The 23,714-nt window shown below is 40.1% G+C and overlaps 2 protein-coding genes across 6 annotated transcripts in view; one reads left to right on the top strand and one right to left on the bottom strand.

Annotated features, from left to right (window-relative positions):
* LOC126059732 (protein CC2D2B homolog) overlaps positions 1–7,709 on the bottom strand; it is a 46,702-nt gene extending 38,993 nt beyond the window's left edge. For both annotated transcript variants that reach the window (XM_049855660.1, XM_049855661.1), the window contains exon 1: positions 7,560–7,709. The gene's annotated coding sequence lies outside the window, so the exon portion shown is untranslated. The remainder of the gene's footprint in view (positions 1–7,559) is intronic.
* Positions 7,710–7,882: 173 nt separating this feature from the next.
* Positions 7,883–23,714, top strand: part of LOC126059733 (RNA/RNP complex-1-interacting phosphatase-like) — a 68,901-nt gene continuing 53,069 nt past the window's right edge. For all 4 annotated transcript variants that reach the window (XR_007513480.1, XR_007513481.1, XM_049855663.1 and 1 more), the window contains exon 1: positions 7,883–7,989. Coding sequence is in view for 2 of the 4 variants with exons in the window: in XM_049855663.1 (XP_049711620.1) it covers positions 7,961–7,989 (29 nt within the window). In the remaining 2 variants the exon portion in view is untranslated. The remainder of the gene's footprint in view (positions 7,990–23,714) is intronic.

Here is a 23,714-nt window from a genome sequence, read left to right as displayed (position 1 = left end):
GGGCCTTTGTCAAATACCAACTGCTCATGTGTGGGTGGATTTATGTCTGGATTCTCAATTCTGTTCCACTGGTCTATGTATCTGTTGTTGTAGCAGTACCAGGCTGTTTTGACTTCTGTGACAGTATAATAGGTTCTAAAATCAGGTACAGTAAGGCCACCCACTTTGTTCTCCTTTTTGAGTAATGCTTTACTTATCTGGGGCCTCCTTACCTTCCATATGAAGTTGGTGATTTGTTTCTCCATCTCATTAAAGAATGTCGTTGGAATTTAGATCAGAATTGCATTAAATGTATAGATCGCTTTTGGTAGAACAGACATTTTTATGTTAAGTCTTCCTATCCATGAGCAAGGTATGTTTTTCCACTTATATAGGTCCCTTTTGGTTTCTTCCAAAAGCGTATTGTAGTTTTGTTTGTATAAATCTTTTACATCTCTGGTAAGATTTATTCCTAAGTATTTTATCTTCTTGGGGGCTACTGTAAATGGCATTGATTTGGTGATTTCCTCTTCAATGTTCTTTTTGTTGGTGTAGAGGAATCCAACTGATTTTTGTATGTTTATCTTGTATCCCAATACTCTGCTGAACTCTTCCATTAGTTTCAGTAGTTTTCTTGAGGATTCCTTAGGGTTTTCTGTGTATAAGATCACGTCGTCTGCAAATAGAGATAATTTTACTTCTTCCTTACCAATCTGGATGCTCTTTATTTCTTTATCTAGCCTAATTGCTCTGACTAGGACCTCCAACACAATGTTGAATAAGAGTGGTGATAAAGGGCATCCTTGTCTAGTTCCCCATCTCAAGGGGAATGCTTTCAGGCTCTCTCCATTTAGGGTGATGTTGGCTGTTGGCTGTTGGCTTAGTACAAATGCCCTTTATTACGTTGAGGAATTTTCCTTCTATTCCTATTTTGCTGTTTTTTTTTTTTTTTTTTTATCATGAATAGGTGTTGAACTTTGTCAAGTGCATCAATTGGTAAAATCATGGGATTCTTTTGTTTTATTTATGTGATGGATTATATTAATTGTTTTTCTAATGTTGAACCTTCCCTGCATACCTGGTATGAATCCCACTTGGTCATGGTGAATTATTTTTTTGGTATGTTGTTGAATTCTATTGGCTAGAATTTTGTTGAGGATTTTTGCATCTAAGTTCATGAGGGATATAAGTCTGTAATTTTCTTTTTTTGTGGCGTCTTTACCTCGTTTTGGTATCAGGGGTATGGTGGCTTCATAGAAGGAGTTTGGTAGTATTCCGTCCTTTTCTATGCTCTGAAATACCTTTAGTAGTAGTGGTGTTAACTCTTCTCTGAAAGTTTGGTAGAACTTTGCAGTGAAGCTGTCCAGGCCAGGGCATTTTTTTGTTGGGAGTTTTTTGACTACCTTTTCAATCTCTTCTTTTGTTATGGGTCTATTTAGTTGTTCTACCTCTGTTTGTGTTAGTTTAGGTAGGTAGTGTGTTTCTAGGAATTCATCCATTTCCTCTAGGTTTTCAAATTTGTTTGAGTATAGTTTTTCATAGTAATCTGATTCTTTTAATTTCAGTTGGGTCTGTTGTAATATCGCCTATCTCATTTCTTATTCAGGTTATTTGCTTACTCTCCTATTTTACTTTTGTCAGTTTGGCCAATGGTTTATCAATTTTGTTGATTTTTTCAAAGAACCAACTTTTGGTCTTGCTAATTCTTTCAATTGTTTTTCTGTTTTCTATTTCATTTAGTTCGGCTCTAATTTTTATTGTTTGTTTTCTTCTGGTGCCTGAGGGTTTCTTTTGTTGCTTTCTGTTCAAGTTGTAGGGATAATTCTTTGATTTTGGCCCTTTCTTTTTTTTTGTATGTGTGCCTTTATTGATATAAATTGGCCTCTGAGAGTGCTACACAAATGGATGGGGTAGGCCCACTGTGCGTGCACGAAGGGCGTCTCGGTAGGTGGTGGGGTATAAGGGGTTTCAGTGAAAGTGTAGATGGCCTGAAAGAAGTCTTTGGGTGTGGGAGTGTGACAATGCAGCCCAGTATATGTTGGATGAGGTCGTGAGAATCTCCTGCTCATTGTCTGGTAGAAGTGCAGATGGTAACTGTCAGGATGTGACTAGCATTGCTGATGAGGTGATGTGTCTGGCTGGTCAATGGGCATGGATGCAAGGAGTATTCTCACTGGTCTCTGGGTTGAGTGCTGTGTTTGTGCACCACTGTTTGCTGGGTGGTTGGAGCCAGGGTCCACAGGTCACTGGTCTCGGGGTAGGTGGAGTGGCAGGGGTGGGGGAGGGGGCCAGTCTGGTGGTGGGAGTGTGTGCCATTGATCGCGGGGCAGTGCAGGAGTGGGCGAGGTGGATGTGAGCTTCCAGTCATCAATCCAACAGTGTGGGAGCATGCGCTGCAGACTGTCGGGTAGGAGCACACACTGCTGGTCAGTGGGAGGGTGTGGGGGAGGGACAGGGACACATGCACCCCAGTCTCTGGTGTGGGCACTGTGGAACTCCCTGCAGAGCGCAGCTGGCAATCAGGACTTGGCCTGATGATATGTGACGGGACAGCTATCCAGAGTCCAGTCAGGTAGAGGATCTCTAGCTGCCACTCCAAGGATCCTCCACTTGGTGAGTACCACCTGCCCAAATGATCAGGTGTCACTGCTGTGAGTAGTTCTATATTTTCTGGCTTTGTCCCTGCTCTATGGTCTTCTGGATCCCTAAGGCCCTTGCCAGCCTTCCTGTGCTTTCCCTTCTTAGATCCAGTTCATGTTCTGCTCACTTTGTTTCGCTCCGGATTTGTCTACACAGCATCTCTGTCTCTCTCCTATTGGGGATTCCGTGAAGTTGCCCTCCTTTGCTCCTTACTCAGGAAGGCTGCTCACTTTGTCTCAAGATTGCCTCGCTGCACTGGGCCAGCTGGCAGGGTGCCTATGGTCTGTAGGTCTCCTCATTCACTGTTTTCATTCGGTTTCTCCTTCTCTTTCAGTGTTTGATCTAATTCTTCATCCTTCTGTTTGCTGTTCTGGGTTCCCAGATTGTTATCTGTATCTGTTTCAGTTGGTTTCTTGGTTCTTGCCGTAGGAGAACAGCTTGGTGTGTGTGACTAAGCCGCCATACTGGGCCATGTTCCCTAGGCTATAATCTTTAAGGGAGCAAATCATCAGGTCTTTTCTGCCACAGAGCCACTAGTGGGTTTGAACCACTGAAGTTTCTGTTAACAGCTGAGCACTCAACCATTGTGCCACCATTGCTCCTTGATTTGCAATTAATGGAATTAAAGTAAAAGAAGAAACCAAAAGCATTACTTTACAATAATTTTAAAGGCAAAAATTCCTAATATCTCACACATAGACTCTTTGGAATGGAAACCAACTGTAATTTCACAACAAAACTGATAAAACATCAATTTAATAAGAAAAATAAAAAAGAACAACTTGTTAAATATAAAACAACAAAATAAGAAGTGATGGTTTAATTTCAAATTCTTGCTTGTTATTTCCAAATTATTGTTGTTGTTGGGTGCTGCTGAGTTAATTCTGACTCATAGCGACCCCATGTGACAGAGCAGAACTTCCCCATAGGGTTTTCTTGGCTATAATCCCTACAGAAACAGATTGCCAGGTCCTTCTCCCTTGGAGTTGCTGAGTGGGTTCAAATAGCCAACCTTGCAGTTAGCAGCTTAGTGCTTAACTGTTTCACCACCAGGGATCCTTCCGAATTATAGGATACATTAAATTTAATACAGATAGTTTTGGTCAGTGGAGGTTAATAAGATCAAGGGAAAGAGATTCATTTCTCTTTCCACTTTCACTTTTGGCTCCACAAATACCCTTGCAACAGACAGGCTGTTCAACATAAAGGCTAAATGCAAACCTAGGCCATTCCCTAGAACCCAGCTTGTCATGCCAGTTTCTAAATTAATTCTGGGGGTACAAGAGTATGAAGATCCCCTGATACTTGCTTTAGTTGGAACAGAATGTGAAGTACCAGCTATCGCATTGAAATGTCAAGGAATCAGCACAGACTTCAGCAGAATTATCAATCATCTTAATTACTTCTGTTACATGCCATTTAGCTCCAGGAGTGCTGTCATTGTTGTTGTTAGGTGCCATCGGGTCCATTCCAACTTACCGTGACCCTACGTACTACAGAAAGAAACACTGCCTTAGTCCTGTGCCATGCCCACAATCGTTGCTATGCCTGAGCCCATTGTTGCAGCCAGTGTCAATCCATGTCTTTAAGGGTCTTCCTCTTTTCTGCTGACCCTCTACCTTACCAAGCACGATGTCCTTCTCCAGGGACTGATCCCTGCTGATAACATGTTCAACGTATGTAAGATGTAGTCTCGCCATCCTTGCTTCTAAGGAACATTCTGGTTGTACTTCTTCCAAGACAAAATTGTTTATTCTTTTTGGCAGTCCATGGTATGTCCAATATTCTTCACCAGCACCACAGTTCAAAGGCATCAATGTTTCTTCGGTCTTCCTTATTCATTGCTCAGCTTTTGCATGCATATGATGCAATTGAAAATGCCGTGGCTTGGGTCAGGCGCACCTTAGTCTTCAAGGTGACATCTTTGCTCTTCAACACTTTAAAAAGGTCTTTCCCAGCAGATTTGCCCAATGCGATGCATCTTCTGATTTCTTGACTGCTGCTTCCATGGGTGTTGATTGTGGATCCAAGCAAAATGAGTACTAGTAGAATAAAATTACATAAAAATCTCTACTGCTTGAAATGGTCACAGAATACATATTTTGCTATCCAGTGATTTTTTTTTTTCTGCTGTCAGCTAACTAGAAATGTTTTTCCTTTAATTTCTCCCCAGCTCTTGTTAGAAATCTTTCTAAAATGTATTTGCCTACTTTCTTCCTTCCCTACGTCTGTCAATTAGTTGTACTGTGGTGGATTGCATGTTGCCTTCAGCGTGGATTACACCTTAACATAAAGAAAACAAAAAACCCTCACACCTGGACCAATAGGCAACATCATGATAAATGGAGAAATGACTGAAGACTAGGATTTCATTTTACTTGGGAACAGCAGTCAAGAAATCAAACGACGTATTGCATTGTGCAAATCTGTGGCAAAAGGCCTCGTTAAAGTGTTAAAAGAGCAAAGATGTTATTTTAAGGGCTAAGGTGCATCTGACTCAAGCCATGGTGTTTTCAATCGCCTCATATGCATGTGAAAGCTGGACGAGGAATAAAGAAGACCAAAAAAGAACTGATGCCTGTGAATCATGGTGTTGGTGAAGAATACTGAATACACCACGGACTGCCAGAAGAACGAAGAACTCCATCTTGGAAGAAGAACAGCCAGAATGTTTCTTAGGAGCAAGGATGGCAAGACTTTGTCTCACATACTTTGGACATGTTATCAGGAGGGACTAGCTCCTAGAGAAAGACATCATACTTGGCAAAGTAGTGAGTCAGCGAAAACATGGAAGACCCTCAATAAGATGGATTGACACAGTGGCTGCAATAATGGGCTCAAGCATAACAATTGTGAGGATGGTGCAGGACTGGGCAGTGTTTCATTCTGTCGTACACAGGGTTGCTAATAGTCTGAACCGACTTGATGGCACCTAACAACAATAACACTTTCTCCCTTAGCAGAAGTGAATTCAGTCCAAAACCCAATTTCCTGTAACTTTATTCATCCTAATCTCTGTTCATCTTTTGCCACATAGGTTGATGAACCCTTTCTGAGCTCCTTTATAGCAGTGTTTCCCAAATTACGCTCTTCCAGATTTCTTGGAACTGGTACTAGTACATGGAAAAGGTGGAATTTAACAACAACAAAAAATCTACATTTAGTTAAGTGTGATATGGCGATATTTCAGTGTTCCACAAAAAGCTTTGTGACTCTCAGGTGCTCCATTGCCTGACAAGTTGGAAAATTAATTACCTTTTAGTTAACTATGGTCTTATTTTCCAAAATAAAAAACTATGAACAAGTGGTCCAACAAGGGGTTTTCTGATCTGAGAATTTATACGTATGATAAATCTTTGAAAGCATCAAAACTAAATCACTCACAGCTCTCAGGACTAACTCTCAAATCATCATAACGTGCTCCTAGAAGTGAAGAAAGATCTGGGGCCACTTCCCTTTTTTAAGACTTCTGTACACAAACATTGAACAAATGCCAAAACATGTTACAAAAATTGTGGTATATTTTGAAAGTTTACATCTAACAAAAGAATGCTTTTAACACACACACACTGTAAGGTAATTGTGCTACTCACAGGTAAACTACAGGATTTATAAAAATTTATTAATTGATTGAATAACATAGGCCATGAGGTCCAGAAACTCAACAAAATTCAGTCTCCTTATGTAGTCTTTTATTCAAATCTGAAGATGTTACCTCTTTGCCTTACAATCACAAATGGTGAGAAAGCAAAAATGAAGGCCTGATTTCAAGGCGAGGCAAAAGTCACTCATGCCCACTTCCCTGCCTAAACTCTGCTCACCACTCTTCACCATGAATGTTGAACTAGATCCAGATCAAACTCTTTATTATACTCCCTACCACTTCCACCCTTTCCTTTTTGCAACTTCCTCCTAAACTAGAGCATCCTGTGTTTTAACGTCTGATTCAGGAGATCAGAAAGACGCCTTTACTTTGTTGTACAAGGAAAGCAGCAATTGGGGCTGCTGCCTCCAAGACTGCTCACAGGCTGCTTGGGGAGGTGGGCTTTTACAGAGAGCAGACAAGGAAATGCAAATTCACCATGAATATTCTGGAGTGACCTTTTCGCAGGCACTCAGAGCTCAGGGATGACTATGCATTTTCTTTAGACAAGGGTTCTTCGATCTCCCAGGAAGGAGGAAGAGGTTGATTTTCTTTCATTGGGAGGTTAAGTCTCTGACCAGAAGCGAGTTGAGGCCATCTATGGCCTGTTCTGTGGTTATCCTGTCAAGGACAATTATAGAAGAATGTGCTGCTTATTCTGTTTGGCATAGGAGGATAAGCCAGAGCAGGTATCTCTCAGAAGGGCTGGCCTCTGAGGCTGCCTGCCTCAATTCGAACCCTACATCTTCCAGGGAGCTTTTTCTGACTCTGACTCTTCTACGGCCTCCCATAGCTTTTAGACTTCGGAATGGTAATTTTTATTCATTACATCCTACCTTGCACGGTCATCTTTCTGCTTACCCTGTAGTGAAGAGCTGGAGCATGAACTTCCACTGTGCTCCACCAGTCTTAGGTTTTGTGCATACATAAGCACTCAATAGATGTGGTGGTGGTGGTGTGTGCCCTGGAGTCCATTCCGACGCATAGCGACCCTATATATGCCCACCCGGAAATCATGAAAATCAAACCCTGCTCTCAGTGGCGTAAAATGAAATGGTTTTCAGCCCTATTAATTCCCAAAGGGGATGCCTAACGTGTTGGACTACATGTCCCTGCCGCCCATTCCGCTTTGGCCCCGGTTGCCGGGGCCATTGCTGGTTTTTTTCCACAGGGTAGGCTCTTTCAGAGTACCGAGGCATGTGTCAGGGAAGATTGGGGACCTTATAGGACAGTACAACATTCCCCCAAATAGACACTGCACTTTTGTCTGAGCAGCGACAGCAGACGCACAATTTACCTCGGACTTAGGAAAAGGTCACCAACGGCTTCGCATCGCTCCTGACGTGCACGTGACACGCAACGCGCCCACCTGGGGCTCACTCCTGTGCGGCAAGCCGACCCAGGCGCATGCGCGATGCGGCTCCTCAGCCGGCTGGGCCCCGAGTGTGCGCCTTCGGGAACCTTCTGTGCGATCTGTCTGGTCGCTGGCTCCCTGAGCTTGTGGTCGAGTTGAGGCGCCGGAGCCTGTCAGTACTCCTCTCCTTGTCTTTGTCAGGAGCGCCTGGCGGGAGCCAGCAGATTTGAGCCCTCGCAGCTAGAGTGTGTGCCAGAGTGGTCGCAGCTGTCCCTGGCGTGTGTTGTGGAAGAGGCCTGCGAGCGGGGTTGCCTGGGTCGTGGGGAGCACCGCATCTCTCCGTCATGGCGAAGAAAAACCATATCCCCAGTGGGTGAGTGTTGGCGGCGAGCTCCCCGGCAGCGCTGGCCTGCGGCGGTGACCGCGTCGGCCCGTGAGCGGGCGCCCCTCGGGGAGGATGCTCTAGAGCCCCGGGGTGCGAAGAGCGGCCTCTGGCGGGCGTGCGCGATGAGCCCGGGCGCAGAGCGGCGCGCAGGCCCCGGGGCGCCGGCCGTGCTCGCCAGGCTGGCAGGGCGGGATTAGTCCCTCGCGGGACGGCTCCCGCGGGACCTGCCCCCGCTTTCCCGCTGCAGCTGCCTTAGCCGGGACAGGAGGGGGTTCTTTGCTTTCGGGTGCTTTGGGTGTGGCATTCAGAACAGCTCCCTGAATACGCAAACGGAGCTTTCCGTTTCCAGAGCTCGCTATCCTGTGTAGCCAGTTTCGTATATATATTTTTAGTCTTAATATAGGGCGTGCTAGACGTAGTCGTAGGATGTCAGCATTGCTTAATAAACAGAACAGCTTAACCTTTGTTCATTGTTCCTTTTTCCACTGCCTCACCCCGAGTTAAATAAAATGTTACGTGATTTGAAACTTGTTTTGGGAAGCTCCGGCGTGGATAAAGTTAGGACACTCCTTAGTGTGGAAAGCAGCAGGACAGTAATATTATATATGCTTTCTTCATTCATTTCAAACATCGACTCCTGCTTATTATTAGCTGCTTTCTGTGTCAGGTGTGGCGCCTGACTCCTGAATTCTAGAGAAACTTAGAAGGTGTTTAAACTTCTAACAGCCTTGTACATCTGGGAAGGGGAAGGCGTAGAAGTGAAAAACTGCAAAAATTATCTTCCAGGCTTTAAAGACATATTATGGCTTAAGTAGAACCAGAACTCAGAAGTTTTGCTCACTTTATAAGAAATAGTTATAAGCTTGGAGTCCTGGTGGCGCAGTGGTTAAGCATCCCGCTGCTAACGAAAAGTCGGCAGTTTGAATCCACCAGCCGCTCCTTGGAAACCTTATGGGGCAGTTCTGTTCTGCCCTAAAGGTGGCAATGAGTGGGAATTGACTGGACGCCAATGGCTTTGGTATGGGTTTTTAAGTATCAGAATCATTTGGCCAAATTGTCATTCTGAATAAAACCCTTAATGACTGTCCCATCATTCTACATTGCTTCCTTGATTTTATAGGGCTATTCTGGTATAGAATATTAGGAAAAATGGTAGTAGAGAAAGAAGAAAAAAAATCAACAAATGCTTTCTTTAAATGGAAATATTATGGGCTAAATAAAAAATGTATGAATGTACAAATAATATGGAATTCTGTGGTATTTCTTAAATACCTGTAACTTAAAGAACTAGTGCTTTGTGTTTTTAAAAAATACATGTAGGATATATTTACTGTGATATGTTACTACAATTACACCTAAGTGTTATGAAGTATATAGGCCAAATAATGAACAGGCTAGATTGAGGTTGTGTAGGACTTGACATCTAATACTAGTTTATGGTTCAGATAGGTAAAAAAATCAACCATAAGTATTTCCAATTCTAAAGAGCATTTTGTGTTTTCTTGGAAAGTAGAGGGAAGGGATATTAGTCCAGCAGGTATCTCAAACTAGTAGGCCAAATCTCACTTGCAGAAGTTTTTCAGTTCACTTATTTAAGAAATTGCTGCCATTTCAAGATCAGATTTCACATAAAAATGAGATTTACAAAAGCCAGGTCTGCAAACGGTAGCCTTACAAGGCAGCAGTCAGTTGTAATTTATTTGCAGCTGTCTTCTCTACATAAGGAAAACCTTTCTAGTCCCCAGCCCTCCAGTTCACTACCCCCCTCCAGTGTCTCTAACACTGAGGCTTAGTGTCAGTTACCTTTTATCATCATGTGTGTATGTGAATATATATATACACACACACACACACACATACATGTATATACACATGTATGTGTATGTATATATATATATATTTTTATTGTTAGGTGCCGTGGAGTTGGTTCCAACTGATAGCCACCCTGTGTACAACAGAATAAAACACTACCCAGGTCTGTGCCGTCCTCACAATTGTTGCTATGCTTGAGCCCATCGTTGCAGCCACTGTGTCAGTACATCTTATTGAGGGTCTTCCTCTTTTTTGCTGGCCTTCTACTTTACCAAGCATGATGTCCCTCTCTAGGGACTGGTACCTCCCGATAACATGTCTAAAGTTCGTAAGCTAGAGTCTCACCATCCTTGCTTCTAAGGGATGTGCATACATACATATGTGTGTGTGTGTATAAAATATATTTATTTTTTTCCTTATACTGGTCATGCTTTGCTTAGTTATGTTGACCTGCCTGGCATTTGAGTTTGCAACTCCAGAATAAAATGCCATGTTGAATTCAGCTGGACAATGCTGTGAAAGACTGTTTAAAAAAAAAAAAAAAAAAAAGGTTACCTTCCATGACTTTAGCCTCAGAAGATGAATTCACCTCAGACGTCTCTAACCTATCAGCCATTGCCATTAAGTCAAATTCCAACTCACAGGGACCCTGTAGCACAGAGAAGAACTGCCCCATAGGGTTTCCCAGGCTGTAAATCTTTATAGAAACAGACTGCCATATCTTTCTCCCATGGAACAGCTGGTAGGTTCAAACTGCCGACCTTTCAGTTAGCAGCCAAGCACTTAACCCCTGTACCACCAGGGCTCCCCGCAAACTTGGTGGGCTGAAGTTTTGTCATCTGAACAGCCTGAATGATCTTATTATTCCCTGCCCAATCCTCCTGGCATTAGGGTAAAATGTGAAAGTGCTTTGTAAACTATAAAACCACTAAACGAATTAGTTTTAATAACTCTACAGCAGCAATTCCTTTTTATTTATTTTTTTATTGTACTTTAGATGAAGGTTTACAGAACAAACTAGTTTCTCATTGAACAGTACACATATTGTTTTATGACGTTGGTTAGCAACCCCACGACTTGTCAGTACTCTCCCTTCTCAACCTTGGGTTCCCTGTTACTAACTTGTCTGTTCCTTCTTGACTTTTAGTCCTTGCCCCTGGGCTGGTGTGCCTATTTCGTCTCCTTTTGTTTTCTAGGCCTGTCTAATCTTTGGCTGAAGGGTGAACCTTGGGAATGACTTCATTACTGATTTAAAAGGTCTCCAGGGGCCATACTCTCAGTGTTTCTCCAGTCTCTGTCAGCCAGTAAGCTTGGTCTTTTTTGTGAGTTAGAATTTTTTTCTACATTTTTCTTCAGCTCCATCTGGGACTGTCTATTGTGATCCCTGTCAGAGCAGTCAGTGGTGGTAGCCACGCACCATCTTGTTGTACTGGACTCAGTCTGGTGGAGGCTGTGGTAGATGTGGTCCATTAGTCCTTTAGATTAATCTTTCACTTGTATCTTTAGTTTTCTTCATTCCCCCTTGCTCCTGGAGGGGTGAGACTGGTGGAATATCTTAGATGGCTGCTCACAGGCTTTTAAGACCCCAGATGCTACTCACTGAAGTGGAATGTAAAACCTTTTCTTTATAAACTGTGTTATGCCAATTGAGCTAGATGTTTCCTGAGACCATGGTCCCCATAGCCCTCAGCCCAGCAATTTGGTCCCTGTGGAGCTTCCATATCCTTGCCTTATACAAGTTGTTACAACAGCAATTTCTTATCTGGAGGTATAGATTTACTTTTTCCTACCCATGTCCCCTCTCCCCAAAGTTAAATATATATATATTTATATTTATATATTTACCCACAGACAAAAGGGTTTGAGGTAGGTTTAGAAGAGAATGCGTAATGTACAGATTTTCCTTTAAAGTTACAGAGTATTTTGACATGAGTTTTTTGGAGTTATTATTTTGGCGGGGGTGGGGGGAGAGAAGTAGGTGATGGTAGTGAAGGAGAAGAGGTATAAGAGGGAAGGTGAGATGACTTTTGCTAAATCCTGCTGTTAACAAAGAGGTTTAACACATCAAATATGTTCTAGTCACCTGACTTACAGAGCCAGATGGTTTCCTTTTGTCTTTTGAAGTAAAAATTATTTTCTCAGTGGATTTCTAAAGTTTTTAGAAACGTACTGAAGAGATGTCATTAGTTTATCTGATCTATTGGTAGACTCTTTTGTTTAGTTCTCTACCATATTTTTTTCTTTGAGAAAATTTTCTTAACCTCCTAGAACAATGCCTAGTGGTTACACTTTGGATCCAGTCTCTTTTCCAAGTAAAATTCTGTTCATTGTTATATATATATGTTTTAGTATATGTTATATATGGTGTGACAAAGTAACCACACTGAGGTTTTTCTCCCCTCGTTTCATTACAGTTATTCCAATACAATCGGGACCCTCAATCCCATAATGCTCCTATGTCCTTCTTCTACTCTACTCTTTTTCCCAGTGTCCAGAGCTTTTCTGTCACAAAACCAGAGGGTCTTTCATAAGAAGAGCAGCTATACTATTATATATGATTCTTGCTAAACATGGGGTGAATGTAAACTGGGGCCTCACTCTCTAATGTAAACATTAGGAAGCTGTTTATATTTTCAAGGAGTAGTCTGTAAACATAGTATCTAGAGAATACTGCCTTATGTTCTAAAACTGTCTCTTTCGTATTTCAGGGGTTACCTCCTAGTTCTCTTTTGGAATTTAAACTCATCTTCTGTGAACCTTTCTTGAGCTTTTAAGCTTCATTTTATTTTCTGAATGTACATATTAACCATTATTAATGTTTTTATTCTGAGACTCTTTAGCTGCCTGAATTTCTTAGAGTTGTTTTTGTAATTTATTAGTATAGTGACTAAAACTAATACTCATACTGCTGTTTGACCCTAGTAACCAAGATAAAGTCCCAGTGTCTCTGGCAGCTTGGCACTGAAGGGGTATTATAAGATTCATGTAAGATCTGGAGTCAGTAAACCCCACCCTACCTCTAGTTGCTGTCATATTTTATAACCACCCAGATAATTAAGATAATTAAGCCTCTTTCATAACATCATCCCCATACTTTCTCCATCTGTTCATCATCCTGATGTCAGCCTTCCCAAGACTCCGCATTTGTGGCATAAGTAAGTTCCTCTATACCCTCATCCTGTCTACAGAAGATTTCTCCTGACATTGGAAACCTGGCTATAACCTAAAGACACTGCTTTCCTAGCAGCTCACTTCAGTGAAGGCTGGAGATGGCATTTGTATTCTTCCATCTCCTCATGGCCATTGCTAGGCCATTCTATTCTACCTTTGTAAAACAGAACAGAAACACTCATCAATTATTCCTTTTACCTTCCCTCTTCATTGTCATTTAGCAGCCTCCTGGTCACTCCCTCACATTCATTAAGAAATTTAGCACCCAACTCAGTCTTTCCTACAAGATCCTGGGGGAACTAAAGCTGTCCTGTGCATCATAGGTCCAACACCCTGAATTCCTGTAACTTACTGCCATGACTGACTGACTGTTCCTTTCTCAGCCTAACCTCTCAGACTCTTCCTTTCAAAAATCCTAAACTCTAGCATTCTCCTCTCATCCTTCTGTTTCTTTCATTTCTCTCTTTCCCTTATTTTTCTATACCAAATTCCTGACCTCATGAAGACACCTTATACTTGACTACCATTTTCTTTTTTTTTAAGTTTGTCAGTCTCTACCTAGGTTGACATTCTTCCTTGCCTAGCCACACTACTTGGTTCATCAATTACTCACACCAGTATCTAAAATTTCCTTCCTTTTTGTCTTCCTTCCACTTTTGTCCAACAAAATCTCTGGTTTAGTCCAGGCATTTGCTTTTTAAGCTCATTTATAAAGGTAGCACCTCAGGAGAAATGCCTAGTGATCTACTTCCAAAAAACCAGCCGTTGAAAACCCTGTGGATCGCAGTTCTACTCTGACACATATGGGGTGGCGGTGAATCAGAATTAACTCAATGGTACCTGGTTTTAAAGGGGCATTGGTTGTTCAGTGGTAGAATTCTTACCTTCTGTGGGGGAGACCTGGGTTTGATTCCCTGCGAGTGCACCTCACGTGCAGATACCACCTGCCTGTCAGTAGAGGCTTGTTTTGATGCTAAAACAGGTTTCAGTGGCACTTCCAGATTAAGAAGAAGAAAGGCCTGGAAATCTGCTTCTGAAAATCAGCCGGTGGAAACCCTGTGGATCACGGCAGTCCAATCCATAATCAATCACAGGGGTTGTGCAGGATCAGGCAGCATTTTGTTCCGTTGTGCACGGGTTCGCTATGACACACTCTGTGGCAGCTAACAACAGCAAAATTCTATTAGTGAAAATCACATAACCAGATTATTGCTGCAGGGAATATATGATCCATAATTGCCTCAACCATTCTTTTTCCTTCCCTCCCACAGCTACTATCGTAACTTTTATCACTCTTGAAACCTTCTACCCCAGTTTTGACCTTGTACTTTCAGCAGCTGACTTTGCTGTTTCAGAGGAAATAGCAGCACTTAGACATGAACACAGCATCACTTACTGCCAGGCCAACTTAACTTCATCAGCAGATTTCCTTGTCTCCTGTATCAGATGAAGAGGTATGCTTTTTTAAATCCACAACTGTTTCTGTATGTGGTCGTAGATCCCACTCATTGTCTCTTCTGGGGCCTTAGTCCATCATTTAACCCTATCTGTTATTTTCAGTATACTCTTTCCCCACCTTCCTGTGTAGGCTTCATCTCTTCTTTCCTCTAAAAACAGAAAAACAAAAACCCTCCATCTGAATTATTCCCTAATCTCTGCTCTTTCTCTGTCCTCTCCTTCACAGCCAAACTTCTAGAAAGCATAATCTTTCTTTTTTTTTTTCCTTACCTGTTTACTTCTCAACCCAGTGTCCTGGTTTCTTCCCCTGTCATGCCACCAGTACCATCTAATTGCCAAATCCAGAGAATCTTCTTAGGTCTCTTAATTTTCTGTGTCAGTTCCTCTGGAAACTTGCTTTAATCTCTTTCTCTAAGATTTCAGTCACTGTCTTCTTTTTGGCTATGAACATGTTTGAGTTTATATTAACAAAAGCAAGAAATGGAAATAAAATTTCCTCTGGCCACCCTTAACTGTTGCTCTTAAGGTTTTGCCCTTGAACCTTTTCTCTTTTTATTCTGTGTTCTCTGTGAGTAGTCTCATAGCTTCAGCCACCATCTGAAGGATAATGATTCCCAAATGTATCTTTAACCCAGACTTCTCATCTAAGCTCCAGACTGTCTGTAGCACCCTTATCCCAGAATGCATGCAGTTCAAAACCAACCTCTCCTCACAAAACTTATTCTCTTTATTTTCTATTTTATAATGAGGTCAGAGTCTTTACAGTCACCCAGGTTAAAACTAGGGTCAGTTCTGGAAATTCCATTTATTTTTAAACATTCTACATACAGTCAGCAAGTTATTTGAGTCTGCCTTCTAGACAGTTTTCTTTGGAGCCTGCCTTTGTCCTCATTGCTCTGCGTTAGCAGCCATAATCGCTGGGCAGTAGCCTCCTAATTGGTTTCCTTGTCTCTAGGTTGCCCCGTCTTATTCATTCTTTATACTATCACCAGGACAGTCTTCCTGGCCTGATCACCTTCAGCTCTTCCATATGATAAAATCTGAGCTCTTTGCATGGCATATATTAACTGTCTCTTATCTTCCTGAACTTCAACTTTCTACCACTCTCCAGCATGCACTCTATGCTAAAACCATTCCAAACTGTTCACTGTATCCTGGGCATAGTATGTGTTGTCACAACTGCATGTCTTTGCATGTGCCATTCCTTGCTGGAATGCCACCCCCTCTGCATTATAAAATTTCTGTTCAAGTATTACTTTCCTGTGAAGCCATCCATAATCCCCTCTCTTATGGTACTGTATGGCAGTTACTTGTCTGTCTCTCTGTCCAACAGACTAAAAACTGCCTTTCATTCATTAGTCCTTAGTAAGTGTTGAATGAATAAGTGTTTAGCAATTTTCACAGCATCTTCAGGGAACAGTGAACCATGATTCCCGGATACTTTGGGTGATGACCAAATGTGAACTTTGGGCAGAACCTCAGAGACAGTGTGGTCCAACTCTTTATCAGAAGCAGAAACTGATCACCAGTAAGGCTAAGAGACTTAAGTACAGGTAGTCCCGAACTTAGGACGGGGTTCCACTCCGAAGTCGAAGTTGATTCTGACTTTAAGTCAAGTATCTCTTTTTTTTTTTCTTGTTTTCATATTATCAGTTTCTTTATAAATCTGATCTTGAACATCTGCAGGTGAACATCTGAGAATGATAACATCAGCAAATTAACACACTGCAGCATTAATGTAGTACGCATTAATAATGATAAGGTGTACATTAAAAAAAAAAAAAACAACAGTCACAAGCGTGGTTCATGGTAACTCTAACACGCCATAAGTCGGGGACTGCCTGTACCTTTTCCTCTGGCACACCAGAGACGTTGATGTCTTTGCTTCTGTTCATCCCTAGGCCTAAATTGGACTGTTCCACCTGGCAGTGTGCTACTCGTCCTTGGGCCTTGTTTTTCAGTGTTGTCCTTGGACCCCCAGCATTAGAATTACTGAGAGTGATTATTTAAAACAGAGATTCCTGAACTTCATCACAGAGTTTATAAATCAGTCTCTGGAAAGGAACCTAATAAAACCATTTAACTGAAGTTTCACTTTATTAATTTAAGAAACCTGTCTCTAATTCCTTCCCTATCACCTTGTAAAACAGACAGAGAGAAAGAGAATTAAAAAAATACTCATTCCAAATGAGAGAGGAATTATATTTGCATCTAGGTTTTAGTGTACTGCCACCATCAACAGCTTTCAAAAAATCTTTTGTTATTTTCATCTTTATTACTTAAAAATTAAAAGCAAACGGACCCCAAATTCTATAGCAGTCAGGACAAAAAAAGTTGGAGTTTAGACTTACCATTCTTCCTTCTTTAGCAAGACCTCACTCCTGAAAATGTGTTTGTGAGAAAGAGACAAAAGAGGCTGATGCTTTTCAGAGGGACAGATAAGTAGACTTTCTTTACATTTAATGGTTGAGGGTGGGACCACTCTGAGGCCCTAAAAGAGAACTAGGCCCAGATATTTGCTGACATTTCTCCTTAGGATTGGAGGTACCCTAAGGAGTTGATGTTTTGAAATTGAAAAAAGTATTTATTTACTCCCTCTTCAAATTTTATCAACTGTACATTCTTGGTAATACCTGTTTCTGATATTTTTTTAAAGTGTGTGGCATTATAGAATTTTTATATGAATTTCTTAAGTTGATCTGTAATTGGAATAAATTTGAATATTTGTGTTGTGAAGTAGATATTACAGTGGAGAGTTTTTTATGTTAAATTTTAGACCCTAACGTTTATTACTGTTGCCCAGTAAAACTCCGTGATAGCTTCCTTCTCAATTCGTTTTAATGAGAATCATGTGAGATTCTCATTGTAGCTGTGCCAATGATCATTCCTATACCTATTTAATTTTGTGGGAAGATCTGTTAAGTGTAACATTTTATTGTATGCAGTTTACATTGACCTTTGTTTCACTGGGCAGAATTGGTTATAAGTCACATGAACTTAATATAAACGTCAGATTATTGATGTTCCTACAAAACCTGAATTTCAGTAACACTAAATATATCAAAATTGATGGGAGTAATTTCTTGGCAGATCAAACGCATATTTTGGAAAGTGAAAAATAAGATGATATGCTGAATCTTTTTAATGTGAATCTAACCATGTAAAACTTTTAAATGAACTGGGTATATATTGGAAAACCTGGTGGCACAGTGGTTAAGTGCTATGGCTGCTAACCAAAAGGTTGGCAGTTCAAATCCACCAGATGCTCCTTGGAAACCTTATGGGGCAGTTCTAATCTGCCCTGTAGTCACTACGAGTCGGATTTGACTCGGCGGTTTTGGGTATGTATTACCCTGAGTAATTATCTCTGATATACTTAACTGTTACTTTTGCAAATTAGGGGTAACCTCAAGAGGCAATTCAGCTTGATAGCTATATCAGAAAAAAGTTTTAGCGTCAACTCTTCTAAAATTAATTGAATAAACATCATCAGATGTTCTTCAAATTCACTTCCTTCATAGCAAATAATTTTTACAGCCAAGTCTGTTTGTTTGGTAACTCTGGGAGTACATTTTGAAGTTAAGTTTTCCCTGAAAAAATTCACTGAGCTTCTTACATTGAAGAGTTTTTATAGCTGTAAAGAATGACTAGAAACTAAAAATTTTCTGGGCCCAAACTACTGTTAACTGTGTTCTGTGGCAATGCCCATCAAAATCTTTTTCTGAATACACATGTTCAGGCCTCACCCTTGAAAATTCTGATTTAGATGCATAGATTAGGACTGAGATACCTAGTTTTTTTTGTTTTTTAACCTTGGGAATGAAATTCTTGTCTGTACCTTTGGTTTAGAGCCATTCTTTTATGGGACAGAATTCAGTCAAATACTTATTTAAACATTTGTATTGCGTATGTTTATCCTCTATCTAGGCAAGAGCTTTAGCTCCTTAAATTTCACAGTAAGCTGTCAACCTCGTAAGCGATCACCCTCATTGCCTGTTTGTCTGAATGTAAGGAAAAATAGTGAGCACTTACCGTGTGCTAGCTACTGGGGATTTGGCACTTTTTATCTGCGTCTGAATGTAAGGATCCCCTCTTAACAAACAATATAAAACACCAGCACATCAGATTCTTAGAAGAGAGTAGGATCTGGAAGTGTCCTTTATTCACTTTTTCTCAAAAGCTTGCCTGAAAGGAGTATTATTGCAGTTCACTTGAAAGTTGTGCAACCCATCCATTTCTCCCAATGGATGGAGCTGAACCACTTGAATCTTATGTACTTGGACTTTATTACCTTAATGCCTTCAAGAATTATTTTTACTGAGTCATGTCCAATCATGTTAAATGTCATGTCCAGTAATATGAATGATTTCTTTTAGGATCCTGTGCAAGAAAACGTTTTCTTTTAATATCGCATGCTTCTTTTTGAGTTGATAATTTATATAAATGATTTTTCTTTTTTTACTTTCGCTTCTTGGAAGCTGAGAGCTGAATGTGAAATTTAGTTAACATCTACACTGGCCTTTATGATCTGTATTTTGTGATGTCTACACGTTCTTTATTTGCTACTTTTTTTGTATTTTAAGTGGCTTAAAATTCTTTGTGAAATAGGTAAAAACATACTAAGTTATGTTAAATGCTCATGGCATTTCAGTTCAATGTAAAATGTTTACTGAAGCATTAAGCAAAACTTTTAATAACTGGATTTGTGGAGTGGGGTAAAAAATCAAATACAATTCTGTTTGAAATGCCATTGAACAAATTAAAAAATATATGCAGTAATATTCGGTGCCTCTGTCTAATTTTTCACTTGAATAGTTACGTGAATTACCACATTAACAAATGAGTTGATTTTCATCTTTCATAGGAGCTTTAAAAATTCACATTGTTGTATTCTGAGGCTATTTGATCACATGATACCACTGCGAATTGTTACTGAGTGATGTATTTTCAGGTCTAGATGATTTCAGTTGTAAAGACATAATGTACATGCAGTCTAGTCTCAGTGGAACCTGTAGTCAAGAAACAGTGAAAAAAATTAAGTGTTATACAAATAATTATATAGGTTTACAAAGTGGAGAGATTGCTATGGGCTATGTTGATTGGAGGTTTCTTGTAGGATTTGAGTTAGGGCTTGAAGCAAGACTAGGATTTAGATCAGCAGTTCTCAACTAGGGACAGTTTTGCCCCCCAGGAGACATTTGACAATATCTAGAGATATATTTGGTTGTTACAACTTAGGAGGTGGTACTGCGGGCATCTATCTAGTGGGTAGAGGCCAGGACTGCAGCTAACATCCTACACTATCGCACAGAACAGACCCCTACAACAAAGAACTGCTTGGTCCAAAATGTTAGTAGTGTCAGGGTTTAGAAACCCTGATTTAGAAGGTCAAGGAGCCTAGAGAAAGGCACAAGACACAGAAAGAGGAATGAGCATGATACATTTGTGGGATTGTAGGGTACATGCTGGACTGTAGAGACAATTTTCTGGTGAGATCTGTGGTGAAAGGTAACATTCAATCTATGGGATAAAGCTGTATGGTATAGGGCTGTGAAACAGTCTGAAGAAGTTTTATTCTGATAATGATAGCATACTTATGAAAAGTTTTTATGACAGTGAAATATAGGATGGGATAAGTGGGGGAGAACCTGAAAGGCAAAGGAGACTCATTATGAGAGACCATTGCAGTTATCCAGGGGTGAGGTGATGAGGTCAGAGCAAAGTGGTAAAAGCAAAAAGGAAAGGATGAATAAAAAGTTGTTCCAACAACTAAGGTTAGCAATGAGATCTGAGGATTTAAGAAAAGTGAAGGGTCCTAAGTGCCTTTTTTTTTTTTTTAATCTTGAACCACTGTCCTGTGCTTCAGTCACGCTGAATTTCGCTATTCATTCCCTTCCCTAATGTGCCAACTCTTTGGTAATTTTCATCATTGCAGCTACCGTTCTTGTTCTTTGAGTTAGCCTTCTCTTTGTCCCACCTGCCTGTCTAACAATTGCATAAATAGCTTATGGAACAATTTAGCCATGGATGCAGTACAGAGTAAAAATGTAAACGGTTTAAAGGGGGATTTAAGACACTTTACAGTTTTTGTCTTCGCAGGTGACGTCTTTATTTTAAGACTGGCTTTAATTTTCTTAATAATCATCTGCTTTCTTAGAAAACATTTCTTGCTACCCTGTTTATGCTTAGATAGTAAATTAGTCTATTTATACTCTAAATTGTGAGGAATTTGGATAAAATACAAAAGAAAAAAAATCCTAGTGGTCCTAATCCTTTTGTAAAAGTGTAGCTACTTCGATCATATAAAAGGGCTATAACGTCTTTTTTTTTTTTTTTTGCATTTAAGAAGGTTCAGAAGGTTGGAAACCATTGAAATGATAGTATTTTGGAATCTATTCTAGCCCTGCCTCTTCCAGTTACTAAGCTGTATAACTTTGGCAAATAATTTCATAATAATTTAGTTTCTTTGCTTGGGAAATGAGAATGGGAACAAATAGGTGCTTATTTAATGATAGGAATATATAAGGAGCTAGTGAGGTTGAGTTGGAATTGACTCGACGGCACTGGGTAAGTGAGGTTGATAGAAGCTTATTTAAAATATATGCCCTTTATAAATGCAAGTTATTGTGACCAAATTTCATTTTCCTAGAAGTAGTCTGAAATAAGGTTGTGGTGTGGGGGAAATTTTAAAAATAGAATCAAGCTCAGTGTCCTAAAAAACCCAAACCCACTGCTGTAGAGTCAATTCCGACTCATAACGACCCTATAGGACAGAGTAGAACTGCACCATAGGGTTTCCAAGGCTGTGATCTTTATGGAAGCAGACTGCCCTATCTTTCTCCTGCAGAGCAGCTGGTGGATTCTAACCATTGAGCTTTCAGTTAGCAGCAGAGCACTTTAATGACTGTGCCACCAGGACATCTTGTCCTAAGAAAAGAGCACAGGAATCAGAAAGAAATTCTTAAACTTGATTTTCTACCACGGGGTGAAGGCTTCAACCTTTTTAGCACCTTTTCAGTGCCTATGAGTACATCTTCTCTTACAGAAGCTAAAAACTCAAGGGTGAACCCCCACTTTTCCTTCCTAAGCAGTTTCCTATTCTTTGCTGCCTCTTTTACCCTAGATACAGAATGTGCTTTAGAGGTGGAGTTACAAGACCTTGCTTTCGCCATTGGCTCTCTGTGACATTGGGCAACTCCAGTCAACTTCTGGCCTCGTTTTTATCGTCTGTCAAAAATGGCGATAGATAATACCTGTCCTAAAAAATATCTATTTCATAGAATCATATGAGGAATGATGAGACGATGTTCATGAAATTTTCTGAAAAAAAAAAAGAAAGCCCAGGAATATAAATGGGTACTACATTTCCAGAGATGGTTAATTCAGTATTCTGGGGGAAGGATGTATGCAGTGGTTCAGAAACAAGAAAAAAATATGGCATATTTAGAATAGGACAACTTGTTCATTGTGGGGAAATGGCCTGAGGTGAGTCAGAAAAGCCCGATTGTTGGAAGCCTTGGGTACCTTGCATAGGCAAAGCTATTGAAAGATTTTAAGCAGAGGAATGATGTGATAACATTTAAGTATAAAATTCCAATCCAGCATAATGATTGATTGTTAAATGAATGATATAGAACTTGTTGTTAGGTGCCATTGAGTCAGTTCTGACTCATAGCAACTCTACATACAACCGAATGAAACACTGCCTGGGCCTGTGTCATCCTCACAATCGTTGCTATGCCTGAGCCCGTTGTTGGCAGCCACTGTGTCAGTCCAACTCGTTTTTGCAGAGCTAAGTTTCATAAAAGTTTAGAGGAGGACAAAAAAAGTGAATCAGTGACCTTGCTTAATGACAGCACCTAGGTGACATTGGACTCTGAGAGTCTTAAATCTTGGCTTTGATAATTTACCTGAAAAGAAAAATATATACGTCTATATAGCAAAAAAAAAAAAAAAAATCAAACCCAGTGCCATGGAGTCGATTCCGACTCATAGCGACCCTATATACATATATATAAATGATACATAAATGGCTTTTTTTTTCATATGAAGTAAGGACTTTGGTACATTAGTGATTTTATAAAGTATTTATTCAACATGTATTCATTATTTGTTGATCATTTATTGTGTAGTATTCACTACTATGAGGAAAGAGACATTGTCACTTTGGTAGAGATTATGGTAGAGAGAGAAGCCACCATTTGTAAAAAAAAAAAAAAAAAAAAAAACCCACATGATTATAGGTGTAATTATACTCTGTTAAGTGCCATGAAGGAAGGCGAAAGGTACCATGTCTAGTTGGAGTGGGTGGGTGTATGTCAAGTCTTTCCTGAGAACTAATGTTTGAAATGAAATCTGAGGGCGCAACAGAGGAGGAGAGTTGGGCAGAGGGAGCAGCATAGAGCATGAAAAAAACTTGAGTGAAAAGTAGAATGTAGCCAGAGCCCAGAGAAGGGAAGCATAGTGCAAATACGAAGCTGGAGAAGTAGGCCAGGAATTAAAACATGCTTGTTCTTTAAAATCTTTATGTTTTATAATTGAAATTTATCAAGCAAAATTTGTTGCTGTTATGAAGAGCCACTGAGTCAGTTCTAACTCACAGCAACCCTGTGTACAATGGAATGAAACACTACCAAGTCCTGTACCATCCTCACAATCGTTGTTAGGCCTGAGCCCATTGTTGCAGCCAATGTGTCAATCCATCTTGTTGGGAGTCTTCTGCTTTTTCTCTGACTCTCTACTCTAAGCAAAACTTAGAGAATAATTATTCATATGACAAAAGAATTATCTTTAATACCAAATTTCTTGACATTTTTATTTACAAAAAGTAATCACTGGTAAAGAAAAAAAAATTTTTTGAAGTTAATGTCCTACAGTTACTGATTCAAGATTAATCAGAAATTAAAACATCTCTAAAAATAATCACTTTAAGAAAAATATTATTTTGTTTCCTAACCATTTATTGAAACACTGTAGGTTTTCATATTTTGCTTTTATTATTCACACATTTAATGCCTATTGCCACTCTGTATTTAATATCTAAATAGTGAAGATTATCTAAAATTCATAAAACTATTTTCTTCCTCTTACTGTTGCACAAGAAAACACCACCAAAAATACCCTTTTGCGTAATGAAAGTGTTTATCAAGAATGGGCACTACCTTATTTACTGTAGAAGTGCTATATATGTACATATATATATTTATATTTAAAACCTTGAGTTTTTGTTTTGGTATTTGAGGAAAGAAGCAGTCAGTAAATTCAAATTTTCA

Source organism: Elephas maximus, chromosome 16, assembly GCF_024166365.1.
Source record: "Elephas maximus indicus isolate mEleMax1 chromosome 16, mEleMax1 primary haplotype, whole genome shotgun sequence".
In the NCBI taxonomy this organism is placed as follows: domain Eukaryota; kingdom Metazoa; phylum Chordata; class Mammalia; order Proboscidea; family Elephantidae; genus Elephas; species Elephas maximus.
The sequence above is the reverse complement of the archived record's forward strand: the minus strand, read 5'-3'. Positions and strand labels throughout refer to the sequence as shown.